The 23237-nt window shown below is 48.2% G+C and overlaps 1 protein-coding gene across 3 annotated transcripts in view; it reads left to right on the forward strand.

The window, feature by feature from the left end:
- CEP152 (centrosomal protein 152) overlaps positions 1–23237 on the forward strand; it is a 1079595-nt gene that overhangs the window by 420689 nt on the left and 635669 nt on the right. For all 3 annotated transcript variants that reach the window (XM_078684802.1, XM_078684801.1, XM_078684803.1), the window contains one exon: positions 6281–6412. In XM_078684802.1, the coding sequence (XP_078540928.1) occupies positions 6281–6412 (132 nt within the window). The remainder of the gene's footprint in view (positions 1–6280; positions 6413–23237) is intronic.

Genomic DNA, 23237 nt, shown 5'->3' on the forward strand with positions numbered 1-23237 from the left:
GTCTCCTGAATGTGCCCACAACCCAGATGGTGTGAACACAAGCCATCAATTGTGTAGAGGCACTTCACCAGAGTGAGGACAACTACACGTATTAACAAAGCAAAGATCTGTAGGTTCCAGTCATTCAACGGTTGCACGTTTTCACATACACACAAGTGAAGTGCAGAGCTGGGGGAGCAGCAGCCTTTGACAGAGAGATCCCATCACAGGCCTTTACATATTTATTACCCTCTGGGGATGGGGATGGCAGTATAGGTGGACTGAGTTTCAAGATCCTGTAGAGTACTGTGAATGTGCTTACAGAGGGACTGTTTGTAAAATCATTAAGATAACGTCCCTCTCCAAGCACTTTCTAATTTTTTTAAACATTTTTTTATTGCATAAACAACACATTTGCAGTCAGGTCGTCTCACAGTGGACAGTCACTACTCATCCCGAGAGCACACATGATAATAATCAGACAACCAGCTTGTTAAACACAACAAGATCCTCCGTGACATTGTCTCTGGTCCGTGGCGGTGCACAGATCTCCCCTATAAGTGTTCCACAGACCCCAGACATATGTCCACTTGTTCGGGCATCCCCTGGCTTCGTAGATGGATTTCTCATTCACCATGCACCATTCCATATCGTTGGACCAATCCACAATTGTCTGCGCATTTGGAGCCCTCCAAAGCCGGGCGATGTTCCTTTTTGCAATCATGAACCCAAGCGTCACCCAGAGTCGCTCCCTAGAGATCAGGTCAGTCAGGTCGCAAATATTTAACATCGCTAACTTTATTTTGCAATGAAACTCCTGCCCCAGTGCCTCCTCCATGCGGCCAACCACCCGTTCCCAATACCCCAGGATAACCTTACATTCCCAGATGGTATAAATAAAAGTGCCGTCTTGCCCACGTTGTCTCGCACAGCAACCATCCGGAATGTATCCCATGCGAACCAACAGAGGCCCGACAGGTAGGATCTATGGAGCAGTTTAAGTTGAACCAGCTGGAGCCGGGAGGATATGGCCACCTCGCGAGGAGAAGCCACCGCTGCCCGCCACTCCTCGTCGTCCAATCTAGACCTCAGGCTGATCAGAGGGACAGCCATATTGTTAATTAGCTTCTTTAAATAAGGGAAATGGCCTTTTCTGGCAGGTCACCATTAAGTATTGTATCCTCAAGCGGGGAGGACACTACCTCTAGGAAGAACCGCAAGCAGAGCATGTCTAATTTGAAGATACCGAAAGTATTCAGCTTTGGCAAGTTCGTACTCCCGATGCAGCCGGGAGAAGGGCACCACATCCCCAGACTTCCATAGGTCGCCAATCCAGGATATACCAATAGTGTCCCATTTGTCAAAACTTTTAGACCAGATCAGCCAGCCGAGCTGGTGACTGTGCCATATTGGCACAGCTTGCGTGAGGTTTCCTTCCCACCCCAAGCTTTTGTTGGCAGCCTTCCAAATAGCCATTGCATGCCCTGTCGGGCCGGTAAGGACAGGCCGCATGGGCCGCTCATAGAGCGCGCCATCGAAGCTGCCCCCCAAGAGGAGCCATCGGTCAATCTGGTAGGCTGGGTCGTTATACAGCCGATAGATGCATTGATTAATGGCTGCTAGATGGGCCGCCCAGTAATATTTCTTGACATCCCGGAGCCCTATCCGCACATCGAACCAGCCGAGCGCAAGTTTATGAGTGGTGATACGTGGTGGTCTTCCCTCCCACAGGAGATCCCGAACAACGCCATTGCGGTCTCTGAAATAAGCTGCGGGGACCGAAAATTGAGCGTTTTGTAATGCGTATAAAAATCTAGGCAAGGACATAATTTTGAACAGGGCTGAACGCCCCAAGAGCGTCAGTGGAAGCGGCTTTCAATGGAGAACATCAGCTATGAAGCGCGCCAGCAGCGATAAAAGATTATTGTCATAAGACTTGGAGAGGTCTTTCGAAACCCAGGTACCCAAATATTTGAAGCAGTCAGCCGATTCCGCTAGCTGGCAGCCCCGGGGAAGCCAGGGCCGGTCACCATGGAGGACATAGAGCACTGACTTAGACCAGTTTATGGTGTACTCTGAGAATCTGCCAAATACGCAGAATATGTCCAAGACTACGTTAAGGGAGGCTGCCGGGGAGGCCAGGTAAAGCAGGATGTTGTCTGCATATAAGGAGATGCGGTCCACCGAGGGCCTCGGATCGCGGAGTCCTGACGGACCCATGTTGCCAAGGGCTCCAGGGCCAACGAAAAGGGAAGCGGTGATAAAGGACAGCCCTCATGAGTGCCTCTTTCAAGAACGAAAACAGGGGACTTCCTATTGTTGACAACCACTTGCGCTAGCGGATGGCAATGGAGAAGGCGCACCCTCACCAAGCACTTTTATTGCACTTGCACATGTGTTCACTACTGCCCCTCCGCAAAGCACATCGCCACTGCTGCTGTAGTAGAGATGGAGGGCATCTAGGAGCATAGCTCATAGTATCGAAGGCATTCAGTGGCCACAAGAAGGCTTGGTTCATTTTGTTCTGGAGTGTCCAAGAGGGCCTTGAGCTGATCCAGCGATGGCTTTGGTGGTTCACCCACCTCTAAGTGTGAATGCTAAGTTTAGACTCAGTCACAGTTTTGCCTGGCTAGTGTTCATCCGTATTTGAAGAACTGGAGTGGGGCTGTTTTACCACATTAGTCAGCCAGTGCTTTTTAAACAAATCTGTGATCTTGGTAGCTCACACACTGCGTTTGCTCGAACAGCGAGGTGTTGTCTTGGCTGCAGTGCACAGAGACCTTTCAATGCTGCACACAGAGAAAAATAATTAAAGGGAACAATGCACTGGACTCCTTCTAAAATGCTCCTTTTCATTGTAGCTATTCTGGACATGGTGCAGTTCTGCGCCTATCCTCCAGAGCAGAGTCCAGGACATTCAGGACTGCGATCCAAATGTTTTGACCTTAGTCCTGGATTTTGGTGAGACTGACTTTGAGACTGCTGTATCTGTTGGCCTCCTGCACCCTGCTGGTGAAGCATGCTCAATGGCATATGCCGGCTTTGCAGTGGGATCTGAAGTCCCAGTTGGCGAGGGGAATCTCTCTGATATGGTCCAGATTTCGAAGGAGACTGCGAAAGATCTGCAGTGGTGGCTTACAGACCGCGATTAGGTCAGCGGCAGACCCTTCTACCTTCCCCACCCATACTTGACAATGGTGCCCGATGCATCACGTCTGGGCTGTGACGGCTATCTGGGAGAGGTGGAGATCAGGGGACATACTCTGCTCCTGAGGGCGCATAACTTGGCATTGAAACATTTCCTGCCCTCCATCAAAGTTGAGCATGTCCTGGTGTTTATGGACAACACTACTGCCAAGTGCTACGGCAACAAGCAGGGGATTGTTGATTCTGTGCCAGGAGGCAATGTGTTTCTAGACATGGCTGGAACGTCCAGAGATTTTCCTGGTCGTGCAGCACCTGCTGGGATCTCTAAACACCAGGTCTGACAAACTCATCCGTCAGTTCCCCACGGACCACGAATGGCGCCTGCACCCTTAGTGACTCAAGGTGTCTTTCAGGACTGGGGAGAACATTGCCTAGATCTATGCACCACCTCTGCAAATGCACAATTCCAGCACTTCTGCGTGCTGTAGTTTCCATAGAGGCTCTCACTCTGAGACGCCTCCGTGTATGCCCGTGTACGGGAATCCTATACGCCTTCACATCTCTCCATTCCTGAGTTCCGGAAAAGCTCAGAACTGACCGGGCCCAAGTCCTCCTGGTGCCTTTGAATTGGACAAAGAGAATATGGCATCCTGGGCATGAACATCTGTCCTCTGATCAGGCTGCTTTTCTGCGACGATCTCCTGTCGCTACAGCAGTAGAGGGATCTGCACCAAAACCTGTACACTCTCCAGCTTCGTACTTTGAGATTGGGCTGTGAAAATAGGACCATCGCTCCTCCTCCCAAAGTCTAAGAGGTCATCATAACAGCTATGCATCCATCATCAAAAACTTCATACGCTTTCTGTTGGAGCAAGTTTGTGACTTGGTGCACAGAGAAACACATTGACTCACTCGCTGTACCCTTGTCTGAAGTGAAGGCTATGCTTTGGGCACAGTAAGGGGCTATCTTTCGGCCTTCTCTGCTTTTTTGTTGTTTCCGGACCAACCCTCCCTTTTTAAGTCCCCCGTTGTGACATGTATTCTGAAAGGTCTTCAGCACATGTTTCCTCCCAAAACTTTTGTTAAGCCCCAATGGGAAATTAATTTAGTTTAAATCTATTTGATGTACTCTCTCTCTGAACCCATGCATATCTGCCCCCTACAACTTCTGACAATCAAGACAGTCTTCTTGGCGGCCATCACATCGGCCAGGAGTGTCGGCAAGCTACCAGCTCTTTCTATTCTCTCTCCTTACACCAGCTTCTTCCCCAAGTTCTCTCTACCTGTGCCTATTTTCTGCAGAAGGTGGTGACACCTTTCCACATTGGCCAAAAGATCACCCTGCCGACATGTTCTGCACCGCCTCACCCTCCAAGGACGAAGGGTTCACACGAGTGAAGAAGGGGAATTCAGTGCAGAAACGGACCTTCTCGAAATGGATTTCACTCAAAATCAAGATCTCCTACGCATTAGCTTAGAAGCAGCCCCCTGAGGGCTTGCGGGCTCATTCCACCCAAGCTGCTTTTACTGCGTTATCTTGCACAGTTTCTGTCCTGGACATCTGTTAGGCTGCTACGTGGGCATTCTTGCACTTATTTACCAAACATCACCGCCTTGACAGTCTGGTCCCTCGTGACGGGCACTTTGCCCGTTCGGTCCTCTGAGACTTTTTGGTCTGAGACAATTTGCAGTTCCACCTCTGGGGAGGTATTTCTATTTGATCTATTTTAAGGTAAGGAATCTGCGGCTAGAAGTCTCTATCAAATGAACAAGTTACTTGCATTCGGTAATGTCTTATTTTGCATAGACCATCTAGCTGCGGAGTTCCTTCCTGACCCTTCCATCTTTCCTGTTCTGCAAACTGGACTTTCCACCTAACAAGGTCCGTGTAGGCGTTAGAATCTGCACACTGGTTAAATAACCTTCTGATGGGGCTTTGTGCCTTGGGCAAGGAAATAGTCATGAACTTAAGTCCGCTTGCTTCGAAGGCGCCTATACAGGCACGTGGACGCCACCACCAATGCAAGACCGCTCGACTGCACCTAATGGCACCCAGAGGTACTGCTCAAGATTTTCCGGATCCAATATGTTGCCTGGGGATTATTCAAAGGTAACGAATATGCACCTAGATACTCTACCAGATAAGGCATTACTAACGGTAAGTAGCTTGTTTTTCTGAATGCCTATACCTGGCAGGTCAGTAGACCTAAAGTTAATTTTTGGCCAATGGAGAACCAATTCCTTTTTGAAAACTTGGTTCTAGATTGGCTCATTCTGCTCTCAGGCCCTCTTTGTGTCTCTAGCTATTTCTCCAATTCCTTTTCTCTCAGTATAGCCCACAAATGAAGAGACAGCTAGTATGACTAGTCATAGCAAAGAAGAAAGTGTGTAGGACTATCCCTGGAACAATCACTATGGCGAGTAACTTTAAATCATTGGTGCATCTGCTCTGTCTTTCTCCAGAGTGGTTTGAAGATTTCAGTGCACTGAAATCATGGTTGGCGGATGGGGAGAGGGAGGTGTCTAAGAAGTAGCACTTATAAATCCCAGCCATGCACTTTCATAAGTAAGACTTATCTGAAGTAGTCAGATTATCTAAAGCGAACATCAAGCTCATAATGTTGATCTACAGTTTGCCTTCCATACGTGTACTACTTCTGTGGTACACTTAACAGGATATTCCAGGTGAAAGGTGGGCACATTTTACCAGTGCTAAGGGGGGCACGAGGAGGGAAGACGTGTTATAGGAGAACTGACTCTCTCAAGAACCTGACGTTACCCTATTACAGTAAGGACTGTGACCATAATGAGTTGGCGTTAGTGTGATGAAGATTAACAGTAAGTAATGTGCTCAGTATATAATGCTTCATGTAACTTTCTGTTGTACTTAAAAGGTTTTAATTCTGAGTTCCACAGTTGCTGTAAAATTATTTTACTGTGTAAAATCAGTTATTTCCATTCAGTTCCCAGAGTTAAGACCACTAAATTCTCCTTTTTTTATAACATGAATTTTATCAGAAGATAGGCCAATGCATTAGACTTTAAAAACATTCTCTTAAATTAAAACCAACAGTTACAATGTCATAAACTATTATTTTTATATTTCACAACATTGAGAATTCAGTTGTCTAATTTATTTTTAATTTGCTTATAGGTAGAAGCAGCTGTCAATAATGCCCACACTCGGTGGTTACAAGAATTAACTAGCCTTGCAGAGTATAAAGCAGCTGTAAGAGCAGAACAAGAGAAATGGGAGCAAGAAAGCAAGCTTACAGTAGCAAATCAGGTAATGTAAAATTTCCAGTGCCTAACAAACTGCTATTACTCTGTGACAATTTGAAATTCTCATGTAGGGATGCCTTTTGAAAGGCAGTTGCATACACTGCGGTTTGCTGTTTTTATTCTTTCTCTTACTTTTGATTGCATTGATTACTTACCTATCTGAAAGAGACACGTTAGTGATAGATTCCTTACCTTAGAATATCCCCAGGCGTCAGACTGGATCCGGAATTTTTTTGCGTAGCAGTACCCTTGCGCGTCGGTAGGCGTCGTCTGCGGCTCCGCGTCCGTCGTGGGCGCCGTGATGATGTCGTCGGAGTACTTAGACGCCGCCTCCGTGTGCTGACGTCAGTTCTTTTTTCCGCGCCAGCAGCGCAGATCCGGAAAAAGTGGTACCTTAGTCTTTTTTGACTAAACTTTTTTGATCTCTTTTGATCATTCTTTTTCGAGTTTTCGACTCCGAACGGTGCCGGTAGGGTTGCCAGGTTTTAAGCACTGTGAGGATTGCGACCGACTGATGTCGGTCACCGACCCTCATCGTCGGTGTCTCCACTGTTTCGGCGTCGACCACAACGACAAGACCTGTTCCGACTGCCGGGCCCTGACTTCGAAAGCTAGACGGGAGCGGTCCCGCAAGCGACTCGAAATCCGGCAGTCGGCCCCGCGCCGAGAGAGGTCCCGGTCCGGACGGAGGTCGAGGGACCGGTCGCGGGAGCGGAGCCATCGTAGCTCCGGGAGTCGACATCACTCCTCAGGGTCGAAGTCGTCAGGTAAGCACAAGAAGTCGAAGAGACGTCATCGCTCTTCCGACTCCCCCCGACGCTCACTCGACGCGGCCGGGGGTTCAGGTGACACCGCCCACGCGGCTCCGTCGCAGTCGTCGCGTCCGGCCCCATACCCTCCGGTCCCTGGGCCGCGCGCAACGCCGGAGGAGATCGAGCGGTTCCTCATGGCCATGAGGTCTCTCACTCCTCCGGCGGGCTCCGCGGCACCTTCGGGCCCAGCGGACCCGTCTGGGGGCCCTAGCGGGTCGAGGGCTCCGGCCCGACGCCGTCTAGTGCTTCGGCCTCGGCGCCGCCAGCGCCTTTGGGCCCGGCGCCGCAGGGCCCCACTGGATCCGGGTCGTCGCCGGTGGATTTAACGACCTCCCGGCGCCGGTCCCTCAGGTGTCACCCCCCCCGGCGCCGTCTTCGGGCGGCGCCGTCCCCGAGGCCTCCCTCGATCCGGCTCCGGAGCCGCGCCGCTGGGCGCAGCTTCAGACGCCGTTCGGAGAGTTCACCTTTCATGAGCCGGCCCCATCATTTGACACCCCTGGGTACCAGGAGATGGGTGATGAGGAGGATTGGGAGGGGTCTGAGGACCCTCTGACACGGGAGTGTCAGTCCCAGGAGGGCTGGACAGGTGGACTTGGGGATGCCAGTGGTCTGGACACATCACCAGACACTGGGTTTGTCTCCCCTCCTACCGTGGCTACGGAGGAGGGGGCTACCTACAGAGTGGTGCTGACGCGGGCGGCCAAGGCTTTGAGCCTTAAACTCCCCGTCGCGGCCGTGAGGACTAACCTCCTCACTGAGGTCCTTAAACCACAGTCAAGCTCGGCTGAGCCTCTGCTGCCGTTTAATGAGGCCTTGACCGACGTTCTTTTGGGCACTTGGTCCAGGCCCGCTACAGGTTCGCCTGTAGATAGGAATGTGGCCAGACGCCCCACCACCCGCCCCCGGGCGACCCTTGTTTCCTGTCCACCCACCCCACCCCTGAGAGCCTGGTGACCCCAGGCCTCCAATTCCCAGACCGCATTCCCGTCGGCTCCGCCTGACAGGGAATCCAAGAGGTATGAGCAATACGGCAAGAAGGTATTCCCCTCCCTAAGTTTGGGACTACGGTCTTCCAACACCGCATGCCTCTTGGGCCGCTACACCCACTCCCTGTGGGATACGGTCGCAGACGTGCTGCCAGAATGCCCGTTGGAGGTACAGGCTAAACTCGGCCAAGCCCTTGTGGAAGGCCGAGATGCGGCACGTTATTCTATTCGGTGTGGACTGGATACCACCGACTCACTGGGCAGAGCGATGGCAACGACGGTGGCGATTCGTCGCCACGCCTGGTTGAGATCCGCCAACTTCTCGGCTGATGTCCAGAATACACTCATGGACATGCAGTTTGATGGCCGTAGCCTTTTTGGCGACAAGGCAGACCATGCGCTTGAGCGCTTTAAGGACTCCAGGGCTCCGGCCAAGTCTTTGGGCCTCTCGGCCCCGCGCCAGTAATCGGCTGCCTTTCACTCCTTTCGTGGCCACGGAAGGGGTGTACCCACGCGTGCTGCCAGCCACGCGCCGCAGGGTAATACCCAACGCGGTGGCGGGCGTGGAAACCGCCGCGGCGGCGGTCGGGGACAACGGCGAGGTCAGTACACACCTTCCACACCTTCCCCCGCAGCATCCGCCTCAAAGCCCTCCTAGTCCGTGTTTTCAGACCCATGTGTCACCAGTGGGGGGCAGGGTTCGCCATCACCTCCTCCACTGGCACACTGTCACTTCGGACAGGTGGGTGCTGCAAATCGTCCGAAGGGGCTACTCCCTCCCCTTAGAGACGACCCCTCCAGCCATGCCACCGCAATACCACCGCGTATCGGGGGATAATTTGCGGCTTCTGCAGGAGGAAGTTACGGCCCTCTTGGCCAAGGGGGCCATCGAGCGCGTTCCTGGGCCAGAAGTAGGGTGTGGTTGTTACTCCCACTACTTTCTGGTACCCAAGAAGGGCAAAGGGGGCCTATGCCGTATCTTGGACCTACGGAACGTCAACGGCTTCCTCCGGAAGGAGAAGTTCAAAATGCTGACACTGGCTCAGGTCCTAGCTGCCCTGGACCCGGAAGACTGGATGGTAGCATTGGACTTGCAGGACGCTTATTTCCACATCCCCGTCCTGCCGGCCCACCGGCGCTACCTGCGGTTCACGGTTGGCCACGAGCACTTTCAGTTTACCGAGCTCCCCTTCGGCCTTACCAGCGCCCCACGGGTGTTCACAAAGGTGAAGGCGGTGGTCGCGGCTCATCTGCGCAGGTTAGGGGTTTCAGTCTTCCCCTACCTCGACGTCTGGTTGTTGAAGGCGGGCTCGCCCCAGACAGTTGTCAGCCACCTCCAGACGACGGCAGACCTCCTGCACCAGCTGGGGTTCTCCATCAATGTGCCGAAGTCACACCTGTGCCCCTCTCAGAAGCTCCTCTTCATCGGAGCGTTTCTCGACTCAGCGCAGTTTCGGGTTTATCCTCCCGAGCAGCGGGTTCGGGATATTCAGGCTCTGATTCCACCCTTTCAGCCTTTATCCCAGGTATCGGTCAGGTTGACGCTGCGGCTTCTGGAGCTGATGGCTTCCTGCATCCTTCTGGTGCATCACTCCCGGTGGCGGATGCGGGCTCTGCAGTGGGACCTGAAGTTTCAGTGGGCCCAGCATCAGGGCAACCATTCCGACCATGTCCTGATCTCAGAGGGCACTCCGAGACAGCTGCAGTAGTTGCTCAAGGACCGCGATTGGGTCAGCGGCAGATCCCTCTCCCTTCCCCAACCGGAGCACGTAGTTGTGACGGATGCGTCCCTCCAGGGCTGGGGAGGCCACATGGGAGAGGCGGAGATCAGAGGCCTCTGGTCTTCGGCGGAGTCCCGGCTCCATGTCAACCTTTTGGAGCTGTGGGCGAATCGTCTTGCACTGAACGCATTCCTCCCCTCTGTCCGGGGGAGTGTAGTGCAGGTGTTCACGGACAACACCACCGCCATGTGGTACTGCAACAAACAGGGCGGGGTGGGGTCGTGGACCCTTTGCCAGGAGGCTCTGCGCCTCTGGCAGTGGCTGGAACATCAGGGCGTGACCCTGGTGGTTCAACACCTGGCAGGTTCTCTGAACGCCAGGGCGGACAAACTCAGCCGTCGATGCATGATGGATCACGAATGGCGTCTGAACTCAGACGTGGCGCAAGGCCTCTTTCAGCAGTGGGGAGAGCCTTGTTTAGATCTATTCGCCACAGAAGAGAACGCGCAATGTCCTCGGTTCTGCACGTTGGAATTTCCAAGGCGGCACTCGTTCGGCGACGCTTTTCGTCGCAAGTGGAGTTGCGGTCTGTTGTACGCCTTTCCGCCTATACCACTTCTGCCCAGAGTGCTGAAGAAGATCAAGCGCGACCGGGCACAAGTCATCCTTGTGGCTCCGGACTGGGCACGAAGGTACTGGTATACCGAGCTACTCAGTATGTCAGTCAATCCCCCGGTTCGTCTGCCTCTTCAGGAGGACCTTCTGTCGCAGCAGCAGGGGACGGTCCTCCACCCGAACCTGTCCAGTCTTCACCTCCATGCTTGGAGATTGAGCGGCGACAGTTGAGGCCATTTGACTTGCCTCCTGAAGTCTGTAATGTCATTCTGGCAGCCAGGCGTCCCTCCACAAAATCGGTATACGCCTGCAGGTGGAATAAGTTTGTGGCATGGTGCACAGCAAAGGCTGTGGATCCACTTTCTGCCCCTCTTTCTGAGGTTCTTCTCTTCCTTCTTTCTCTTGCCCAGAAGGGCTCTGCTCTGGGCACTATCAAGGGCTACCTTTCTGCCCTTTCAGCCTTTCTGAGGCTGCCTGATCAACCTTCTTTGTTCAAGTCCCCAATTGTAAATAGGTTTTTGAAGGGCATCACACACACGTTCCCTCCTGTTCCGTTTGTGATGCCTCAGTGGGACTTAAACCTTGTTCTTACATTTCTGATGTGCGCTCCCCTTGAGCCACTTCACCACTGCCCTCTCCGCCTTCTTACTCTGAAGACTGCTTTCCTGGTTGCCATCACCTCTGCCAGGAGAGTGAGTGAGCTCCAGGCTCTTTCATCTAAACCACCTTTCCTTTCCGTCCATCCGGACAAGGTTGTGTTGCGGACTAGGCCATCTTTCCTGCCTAAGGTTGTCACGGCCTTCCACATCAGGCAGTCTATCACCTTGCCTACCTTCTTTCTGCCTCCGCATCCCTATAAAGAGGAAGAGCGGCTCCACCGTCTGGACCCAAAACGTGCGCTCTCTTTCTATCTGGATCCCACACGCCAGTTCCGGGTGGATGACCAACTCTTTGTTGGTTACGTGGGCGCTAAGAAGGGAAAGGCGGTGCACAAGCGGACCATCTCTCGGTGGATCATCTTGTGTATCCAGGCATGTTACTTCTTGGCTAAAAAGGAGCCCCCTGTTGGATTACGGGCTCATTCCACTCAGGCCACGGCGACTACAACTGCCCTGGGCCGAGGAGTGCCCTTGCAGGACATTTGCCAGGCAGCTACGTGGGCCTCGCTGCACACATTTGCAAGACACTATTGCCTGGACAGTCAAGTCCGGAGGGATGGCTTCTTTGGCCGTTCTGTCCTCCAGGACTTTCTGGTGTGATCATTGGTTCGCAGACCCACCACCGGGGTTGGTATTGCTGGGGTATCTATTCTAAGGTAAGGAATCTATCACTAACGTGTCTCTTTCAGATGCACAAGTTACTACTTGTGTAACGATATATCTGTAAGAGACATTAGTTAGTGATAGATTCCTTACCGACCCACCCATCCTCCCCGTTCTGCGAACCGATATCTAGGGTTAAGGTCATCCCCTTTCAGGGCCCTAGTTTCAATGGCACCAGTGTTGGTTTTTAACATGGCTCAGCGCTTCTGGCGCGGAAAAGCTGTGTCTAAGAACTGACGTCAGCACGCGGAGGCGGCGTCTAAGTGCTCCGACGACGTCATCACGGCGCCCACGACGCCGATGACGGACGCGGAGCCGCAGACGACGCCTACCGACGCGCAAGGGTACTGCTACGCAAAAAAATTCCGGATTCAGTCTGACGCCTGGGGATATTCTAAGGTAAGGAAGCTATCACTAACTAATGTCTCTTACAGATATATCGTTACACAAGTAGTAACTTGTGCGTTAAGTGCTAGCTAAAACACCTGTACTCAAACTGTACTTATTGGTGACATACAATTGATGTCCTAGTCCGTTTAGGAGAGATGGATCAAGGGGACCTCTCGTTTCTAAGATTTGCTTTGTGGCTGTCAGGAATTGGCTTATTAGTTGAAGGTGATAAGTACCCACCTCAACTACTAAACGCAATCCTTGTCAGGGTGAACCCTTACATTTACCAAATTAATCTAAGTACACTCCATGGCAGGTATGGCACGGAGCAGACACACTTAATTTAGAGGGGAATGCGTAAAGTATTTAGGAAATACTAAAACAGTAATAAAGTCGACATGAAAAATATTAACAACCCCAAAGCAAATTAGAAATAAATCAAGTGAAATTTATTAAACAAAATGAAACCAAAATGCCAATGATTGTTAGTGGTCGCGGTAGAACTGGGCATAGGGCAATTTGACACTAACCATGATGGAGCTTGGTCAGATACACTAACCAGGTTCATCCTGGTCAAAGATTTTACCTTCTGACTTTAGTACTTTATGTCCCAATACACCACAGAAGTAAACTTCTAAAGGCACAAGAGAGAACAGGTCTAGCCTTCTAGGCTCGTCTCTCAGACAGCCGTTTCAGTCCTCTTCTGATCTTCCACAGGTCCAGGAGTGGTCTGAAGTACGTGTCTGGAGATGCCACATTTATGCTTGGCACGAGCTAGTGGGTAAGAATGACCGCTGGGGATGTCCTAAGCAATGGGGTGAAGGTTCCTGAAGCTAACACTACCCACTATGCCAATTTTCAAGATGGCCATTGCCTTTACCCACACTAAACTTGGGTTCTGGTGTGTGTATGGAGTGTACTATGATAATCCCAGTATCCTCCCTCCTCTAACCCTAATCTGCACTCCAAACAAACTCAGAGACTGTTGTCTGGTCAAGTGCTCAGCTTTCAGCAACCAGACAGTGATAACACACAGCTTGTTATGGCACTTTGGTTTCGCTCCTTTGAAGTGCACCCCAAATTTTATGTTTAAACCCAGCAGACCTGTGAAACCAAGAACTGAGGTCTTGGCACTCAAGCAGGATCGGACGCTGTGATGTGCTGTAACAAAAGGCCCACTGAGATGGAGGCTGTTCAGGCTGCAGGGATGGACAAAAGAAGGTTGCAGGCGTGGGTGTTAGCTACATCTGCTTGTGACAGGGTTGGCCTCTTCGAAGTTAATAAAGTCCTGGGCCATCCTGTCATGGGCACAGCATTACCTCCCCACACCAAAGGGCTTTTGTCCTTCTCTTGTTGGCTAGTTCACACCTCATTCACACCTATTGTAATATAATTACTGGCTGGCAGCAGTGAGAGAACAAAATGCAGATTGCTCTTTCAGGGACTTCAGGCAGGGCAAAGGTAACTTTTTAAAAAGTCCTATTTGTTACAAATTCAACTTAAACAGTTAACTGCGCTTGTAATCAACATCTCAAAAAGTCCTAAAATTAAATTTTTAGCTTCTTCCTAAACGGAGATAACATTTATTAAACGTAATATTGTATCCCAATTCTTTCCTGTGGAACACCTGTCCCTGCTACAGCGAAAATAGCTTTTAGGACTTTTTCCACTGTAAGCACATTTCCAACTTTAAACTGTTATGTGCCCTACCTTTAAATACAGTGCACCCTGCTTCTGATGCATACATCTGCCTGTGGATTCCGCCCCTTTTGAATTATCCCAATGCGCACTATTCCATGGAAACCTTTATCCATAGCTCTCCCATGTCGAAAGGACGTCACAATGGAACATCTCTGCACGTGACTCCTTGTGATATCATCAGAGCCTTAATAATACTTCGTTGGCCGGCTGATGTCAGTTTCCTTTTTTCCGCGCCAACGACGCATAGCGGTTTTCTTTACAGGCTCTCCATTTCTGAGAGATTTCTTGGATTCTGTAACTGCAACTTTGTAGCTACTGAAGATGTCTCCTCCGAGGAAGTCAGGATTCAATCCATGTAGGGAATGTGGAGGTCAGATGTTCATCATTATAATTGTCTTTGATGCTTGTCTTTGGATCATGACGTTGGAGCATTTTTGTTGTGCAAACAGATGAATCCGAAGGCCTTGAAGTAGAGGGAGGCAAATGTGTTCATCGCCAACGCTAAGAAGCAGAAGAGGGGGTCGTCGAAGATCTCGGACCTGGTCGAAGTCACGACGCATCACATTTAGAAGCCTTCCGAGAAGCATAAGAAAAAGTGGCGCCATGGGTCTCAGCGTCGCTCTTTGAAGGATCCAAAGTCCGTGTCTCTGAGTTGTAGACGATGTCGTAGAGATGAGTTTCCAACTCCTTCTCTGGTAGGGTCTCCGGCTCCTTCTCTGGCACCATGGGTTGTTACTCCACCGACTCCGAGGTCTGTATCTCCTGCACCGGTGCCAAGGCATGTGACTCCAGCACTGGCGCCAATAATTCAGACTCCACAGCCGGAGACAGATTTGGTGTCGCCACGTACGGCTCCAGGGCCCTTTAATCCGGATCTGTTGTCTTCAGCATTCTCGACTCCGGGATCGGATCTGTCTCACTTCTTAAATGCTATGTTTAGCATTTTTGCAAGGGACTGCGACTCCGTATGGTGTGCCTGCGGGCCTCATGGGTCCACTTGCCTATTCTCTTGGATGTTTTCCACCTCATTGTCTGCAGGCACCTTTCATGCCCTTCATGCCCAAGACTCAAGTGAATTAACCTTCACCAGGACCGAGACTGTCAACACCGTTGCTTTTTTAGAAAACGAACAATAAAACCGGGTTCAGTGCAGGATATACAAAAAAGTTCCATGTGTTCACACTTCTAATAAGACAATGTATCAGATTAGCTATTGAAATCTTGTTGATCTTTTTTCTTTTTTTCTCTTTTATCAAAAATATATCTTTATGTAGTGATCATTCATCAAATTCATACATTTAATATACACAATATTTCATCTGATAGTCTAGCACATAAAAAATCATACTTGTTCTGTATGTTTCAGTCTGTACAATATTTCTATTTGATCAACATTTGAACAAGTTGATGCCTTATTAACAAGAAATAAATTAAACAAGGTAATCAGTAGTAGTATACAGCATAATCAAGAGACACACATAATCAATTCAATAATAATGATGTAAAAGACAAAAATTGATAACGTTACTGGTAATGATGTGCAGAACAAATCACCAACGTGTTTCGGCCACTGTCTTCCTCAGGATTTCTGTTTTACCAGTAAGTGCTATGAAATAAAAATTGTGTATAAATTGTCTAGAGTGAAAACACATGGATTTAATAATACAGATAATATCTACAACAATGTGAAATGTATCAGGGACATCAATCTAAAACTCAATAGGGTCACTATCTAACATTCACTCATACTTATTTGGAACTAATTACATGTGCATTCTCTATTTATATATGTACAAAATTCTACAAGAAATTGCATGGTCGATTCTAACATTCCTCAATATTTACAGTGTTGGAACTCTGTCAGTCATAAAAATAAAGATAAAGTGTCCGAGAACCAGAAGACTACTGGTGGTTCTACGTAATTTATGATGAAATTCAACTGAGTGCCTAAACTAGAGCTAGTGGGTCTATCTCCATTTAGGCGATAAGGATATACATCTAATTACCTGTTGTCTCTAGTCTTGTGGGGTTTTCCTGCGGTATAAATGTACGATTGGCTTGATCAGGATATTGTTAGGACCTATAAGTTAAAAGAGGGTATAGTTATATGTACTGATTTAGAATAAACATATTTTCCATGTTTGGTATCTGCATTAGTTTATCTACCTCTATATAGGCTGTTGACATGTGCATATAATTACCTGTTTTATCTAATTGTGTGGAGTTTACATATAGCCCTGTTATTGAGAGTATGTTTTCCTATTTGGAATCTGAGACTATTAACATTATCCAAGGTCTAGAGGAAAAAGGGGTCTTATGCATATTGTATTACCTGATGCTTGAGACTTATACGCCGGTTCCTCTTGTTTTTCTCTTTTTCCTCCCCCCCAGAGAACTAATCACAGATTTATCTTTTCTTCTGCCATAACTTCACGCGATTTCTCGAGTAGTACGGCTGAAAATACATATACGGTGGACATGGGTACACTTGTTTTTGCTGGGGTACCTTTCTCTTCTAAGAATTTAGCTTCAATTTAACATCTATAAATCATATTCCTGAATTCAGCCGAGCACCTTGTTGTTTTTTTTAATAAGTATTAAGGTGGTTCCTTTCTGGTTCTTGACTGCTACGCTCTCTTTAACTATAAACAAAGGGTAACACAAAATTATTACCTCCTTTCACATTCAATTGGTGACCTACTGCTATTATTACCGATTGCAGGTAAAATGGAATTAAGGCTTTGCACAAATTACCTGTTTTATAGTGTCTGTGTCTTGATGTCACCGTATTTTGTAGTTCCTGTGTTGGTGAGGGTTTATATCCCTCTCTCTCAGTCCATGGGTTCTGGTGCTGGACCACTAGAAATTAACATATGTCATAATGAGGATCTAAATGACGAGCTGACATGCTTTCCCTAAAGTTGTAATCTCCAATTTTATGATCGTTGTTCATATTACTAACTCCTGTATTGAAAGACCGCAGCTTATCTCCTTTATTATATTGCCTCTATCCTTGTTGTATTCTAAGTTAGGTCCCAGAGTAAAGCGAGATAAGCTAAATCCTTATCTTATATTTGAATATCCGCTATGTCCCATTTCCAATGAAGAATGCACGTCTCTATATCTAAGAACTTATGAATGGACCTCCCGGCTGTAGTCTGTTATGGAACTATCCTTATCTATTCCTTCGTACGCGCTCTGCGCTAACTGGCAGACCGTCTTTATGAATTGGTCTACGTACCTCTAGGAAGTTTTTAATAGACCTCCCGACTGTAGTCTGAGATGGAACTATCCTTATCTGTTCCTTCGTACGGCAAATTTCTCTGCGCTAACTGGCGAGCCGTCTTTATGAATTGGTCTACGTACCTCTTTCCGGGGGTGGTGGATAATCGGCGTCTCGTTCCGCATGGAAGAGTAACTCCTTTCTCTTCCTGGTTTAAATATCCTGCGCCGTGATCGGCTAAATGTGGTGACGACGGTGTGAGACTACATTGACTATAACGAAGGATCGAGGAGCAATATTTAGGTTGCCATATTGGAGTGGACTTGATAAGTTCTTTATGGTGCTGTGCTGCAGTAGATTTTAAATGTAAAAAGATGCAGATACTAATAGTTTATAGAAGGATGTGAATATAACTATTATTTTGCTTGATTGTTTTATATCCTACATTGAATGCCCGGTCCCTGGAGATCGAATGTGCAAATGCCATATTTCTACAGATACTAAATCTAAGGTCCAAGATATTATCTTATCCCTATTTTAAGCCTGATATTAGTCTTTATTTATCCTGTGTTTTAGCTTGCGCATATCTGTTCTATTAGATAACTAGAGATAATTTGATGGTGTTATATTCTGGATTCGGGCAAGTGTCGGTACTAAATATAACTAACCCCAAATGGTGTGACAAGTGGCAGCCATCTTGCATGCTGTCTAGCGGGAAAGTAACCACAATGATAGAGATATTAATGTGCCAAGATTTCTAAAAATGGCTATGTATGTGTATGTAAAGATTTATGAGTTTTGTCAGGCTTCTCAAATATTCTTATGGTACAAGTGTCTTGATAGAGCTGTAAGAGGCTTGAATGAGATCTTGAAAAAAGAATAGACTGGCAAACCCAATGGGATTTTCAGATGCTCTTCTACTGTATGGCCTGCTCCCAAGGTATTTCAAGGTTTAAGCCTTTCTTGGATGTCTCTAACATAAAAATCCAATATACCTCTTGCATCTTCCTGATTTTATCTGTATCATTGCCTTTCTTCTGGTTCATGCGCTCTAGAATGTACCATTGCATCTCCTCTGGTGCATGATTTTTCTCCATGTTATGGTTGACCATATGGGCAGTTGTTTTACTGGTTCTTATTGCTGACCTATGTTCTATCAAGCGGACGTTCAGTGCTCTCCCTGTTTGTCCTACATAACCCTTATTGCAGGGACATATAATCAGATATACTACATTTGTAGTTCGGCAATTGTTCAAATTTTCTGGGGCGATAACGTGATTGTTAAAATGTAGGGTGGGTCCCTGGATGGCCATAGTGCAGGATTTACAGTTAGAACACTTATATGTGCCTGTCACAGGTTTCATGGCTGTGATATTTAGTTGTTGAGGGATGATATTTTAACTCATCCGTGACCTTACAATATGATCTTTTATTGATTTGTTGCGTTTGTAGGCAAACATGGGTTTCGGAATCATTTCTTCTTTTGGTGTATTTACGTTAAGTATGTGCCAACTTGCACATACTGCTTGTCTGATTCTCTCATTCAGCATGGAATGCCTTTTTTCTCTTTGGTAGCCACTAGTAGATGTTGACGGTCGTAGAAACAAGCTCTTTTGAAGGAGTCTCGTATGATTTTTTTTTAGGGTAGCCCCTTGCCAGGAACTTCAACTTCATGGTTTCTGCCCTGTTGTCATAATCTGTGATATTGGTGCAATTACGTCTGAGGCGTAAGAACTCCCCAAACGGCACACTATTTTTCTGAATCCGAGGATGAAAAATCTCATAATGGAGGAGTGTATTCCTGGCGGTGGGGCAACACCCTTTGAATGAATCATCCTCGGTGTCTTCTCGATCCGGTGCCGGTTCGTCCGCAAGCCGCTCCCTTCACTGTTCCCTTGGATGCTTCTGCGGCACCGGTTCCAAAGTCACTGGCGCTAATACCGAGAGTAAGATCTCATAAAAAAACACAGACTTTTGGAAAAGAAAGCATGCCAGAGGAGCATGCTCTAACTGAAGAAAAAGAAATCATGGATCCTCCCCTGAGCTGGAATTGGTGTCACTTAAAGGTTTACCACCTCCTGAGGTGAGTTTCTACCATGAGGTAATTCGCAAGGCTGCGGATTTATTGGAGTTACCACTTCCCTCAGCTACACAGAAGTCTAACATACTCACTGAGGTTCTCCATTCGTAATCTTTGGCATCAGCGCCGTCGTTGCCCTTCAGTGAGGCTTTAACAGAGCCTATTTTGGAAACCTGGCACAAGCAAATGCCCTCTGCTGCAGTTTCTAGTATAGTAGCTGTAAGGTGTAAAGTGGCTTCCAGGGATCCAGCTTTTTTGTCAACCCATCCTTCACCGGTAAGCCTGGTTGTCTTCTTGCTCTTCCAGATTATCAGCAGGGTATTTTCCAACCCCACCTGCTGATAGGGAATCTAAAAGCATGGAACAGTCCGCTTGTCTTTTAGGACGCTATAGTCACACCCTAATGGATTCAGCTAAAGAGGTCATCCCTAAATTACCTACAGAGATCCAAGGACATTTTTCTGAGCTGGTGACAGATGCTCAGATGGCTGTTTGCCAAGTAATTCAATCTGGGATGGACACTGCAAACTCTGTTGCAAGGGCCATGGGGTCCTTTGAAGCGCCGAGACGACATGCCTGGTTGAGGAGATCAGTTTTTTCTCCAGATGTTCAGGCGACATTGTTGGACTTTGTTGCGGTTAGTTTGTTTGGAGCCAAGGCTGACTCTGCGCTGCAACGTTTTAAGGACGGCACAGCAACTGCAAGGTCCTTAGGGCTTCAGACCCAGTCTAGGGACTGTAGACAGTGCCACATGTTTCAGGACTTTTCTAGGAACAGTCCTATCGTGGGAGACAGCAGCAGGAAAATCCTGTTTGCAAATTCTACAGGGGAAGGGGCAGAGGTCGCCTGCGAGGTTCTTCCCAGCAACAAGTCTCCTCCACCTCCAACTATCCACCTGTTGTTGCAGGATAGCAGCTTTAGCTCTGCCATCTTAGAGCATGCTTGCCCCGTGGGAGGACGTGAGACCTATTTTCTACCTCACTAGAGGTCTTATCACTACAGACCTCTGGGTTTTGTACATCATAGAGAATGGGTATGCCCTACCCTTCCAGTAGTTTCCCCTTCCTTTCCCTCCCTGTCAAGGCCTTTGCTCGGAAGAGCATCTTCTGCTTTTCCAGCAGGAAGTACTGACATATCTTCAATAGGGTTCATAAAGATTCTTCTCGCGCTGGAGAAGGACAACTGGATGGTGCTGATCAATTTGCAGGATGCATATTTTCACATTCCCATTCTGAAGTCACACGGGAAGTATCTCTGTTTTATGGTGGTGACTCAGCATTATCAGTTTGCAGTCCTTCTGTTCGGTCTTACTTCTGCACCTCGGGTCTTCACAAAGGTGATTGATGGCAGTGGTGACAACACATCTCAGAAGGTTAGGGATTCCTGTGTTTCCCTATCTGAATGACTGGTTGCTCAAAGTAATGTCACCAGAGATGGGGTTGCGTCATTTGCAGTTGACAATGCAGCTGTTGTTCAATTTGGGATTTTCGATAAATATACCCAAATCTCACCTGGCGCCCTCTCACCGCAACATGTTCATACGTGCGGTACTGGACACTACAGTGAGTGGTTCATTTCCGCCTCCACAGAGGATTCTGGACATCCAGGCTATGATGTCACTGTTTCAGAATAGAGCGTTTATTCAAGTCCTTAAGGTCTTTTGCCTGCTAGGTCTGTTTGCTTCCTGCATTCTTTTGGTCAACCATGCACTCTGGCATATAAGGGCCCTCCAGTGTGCCTGCGCAGGCAGTGGCTTCAACACACTGGAGAACTCGGGGAATTGGTCAGAATCTCCAGAGACACTGCAGCGGATCTGCAATGGTGGAGTGTTCCAGGCAACCTGTCAGAGGGAAGAAGTTTCATCCTCCTTCTCCCGTGGCTACAGTGATAACGGATGCCTCAGCACTCTAGCGTGGGGAGCTCATCTGGGGGATCGAAAGGTCAAAGGTCTTTGGTAACGAGAAGCAAGATTGTTTCAAATCAATCATTTGGAATTGCAGGCGATACGTTTGGCTCACAAGGCCTTCCTTCCTTCCCGTCACGGTCAGTCGGTTCATGTCTTAACAGACAACACTACTGCGATGTGGTACATCAACAAACCAGGAGGAGTTTGTGTATCTTCTCTGCAGAGAGGCTCTTACTCTGGTCCTAGACTCAGGACCATCAGATTTGGGTATTCACAAATAATCTGGCCGGATTACTGAATGTGCGTGCGGACAGTCTCAATCGGCAACAAGTGGCGTCTCCATTCAGAGCTGGTACTTCACATTTTCCTCAATTTGACCTGTTTGCCACTCACGGGACCGCTTACTGCCCATCGTTCTGCAGTCTCCTTTATGAGACGCTGGGAGCGTTGGGGGATGCGTCTCTGATCGATTGGGGCTCGCAGTTTCTTTATGCGTTTCCCTTAATTGCTCAGGTTCTGAGAAAGATTTGACAAGACCAGGCCAAGTCATATTCATTGCCCCTGATTGGCTGTGAAGGGTGTGGTTCACAGACCTTCTTTACCTCTCCTTGTACCCTCTGCTCCGTTTCCCTCTCAGGGCAGACCCCCCTCACTATCACAAGGTCAGGTTCTGCACCCTCCGCTCCAGAGCCTGCACCTTCATGACTGGAGATTGAACAGGCAACTGAGTTCTTTCTCTCTCCCACCTGAGGAGTTGGCCATTATTTTATCGGCCAGAAGACAGACAACCAAAACCATCTATGCTGGTAGGTAGGCTATATTGGTGAAATGGTATGGAGAGAAGTCAATTGACCCCTCTTCGAAAGCCCATTCATCTGATGTTTTAAGTTTTTCACTTGCCTTGGTGGCACAAGGTTGCGCTGTGGCTACTGTTAAAGGTTACTTATCTGTCTTGTCAGCATTTCTTTGTTTGTCATATCAACCCTCTTTGTTTAAGTCTCCTATAGTTAAGGGTCTCACTAATCGTGTTCCTCCCACTCCTTTTAGTGGGACTTAATCTAGTTCCTACGTTTTTAAAGGGTTCACCTTTTGTACTCTTGCATAGTTGCCCTTTGAGGTTTTTCGCATTCAAAACTATATTTTTAGTTGCAATCACATTGGCTAGGAGGGTGAGTGAAGTGCAGTTCAGACTCTTAGTTCCAAGACTCCGTTTACATATTTCTATGCGGATGAAATGGTTCTTAGGACCGGAGCTGCTTTCCTGCCTAAGGCGGTCACTCCATTCCACTTGGGGCAGTCAATTACCATTCCTACTTTCTACCCTTCCCATCTTCCTTCAAAGGAGGAGGAGAGACTTCACCATTTGGACCCCAAGAGGGCAGTGGGCTTCTACTTGGATAGAACCAAAGAATTCAGACTGGATGACCAACTTTTCATCGGATATGTGGGCAAGATGAAGGGCAAGGCTGTCCACAAAAGAAAGCTGTCCAGGTGATAATCCTGTGCATCAAGATTTGCTACGCCATGCCCAAGAAGGAGCCTCCTGAAGGTATTACCGCTCATTCTACCAGGGCTAAATCCTCTTCTTCTGCTTTGGCTATTGCTGTCCCTGTGGTTAACACCTCCAAAGTGGCAACTTGGGCATCCCTCCACACTTTTGCAAAGCATTATTGCTTGGATTCGCAAGTGAGGAGGGACGGTTTGGGAATCCATTTCAAAAGGTGAGGAATCCACAGGCAGACCATCAGAAAAGCAAGTTACTTATCTTCGGGAACACTTATTCTGGTGGATACGGTATCTGCCTGTGGATACCTCACTGACCCACCCCACTCTACATTGCCTGTCCAGTCATACTGAAACTTAAAAAATACTATTCTCTTTTATACATATGTTTCATGTGATTTCCTATTTAAATCATAGTTATTTAGATTTGGTAAATATCTATGGCGGGGTATTTCCTTATTTGTTTGTGTATTGTATTCTTGTGCAAATATTCTTAGTTTACCTCGGTGGAATGCTGCGAATTGGGGTCATCGAAAAGGTGAGGAATCCACATCCAGATACTGTATCCAC

This window comes from Lissotriton helveticus, chromosome 3_2 (assembly GCF_964261635.1).
Source record: "Lissotriton helveticus chromosome 3_2, aLisHel1.1, whole genome shotgun sequence".
Taxonomy (NCBI): domain Eukaryota; kingdom Metazoa; phylum Chordata; class Amphibia; order Caudata; family Salamandridae; genus Lissotriton; species Lissotriton helveticus.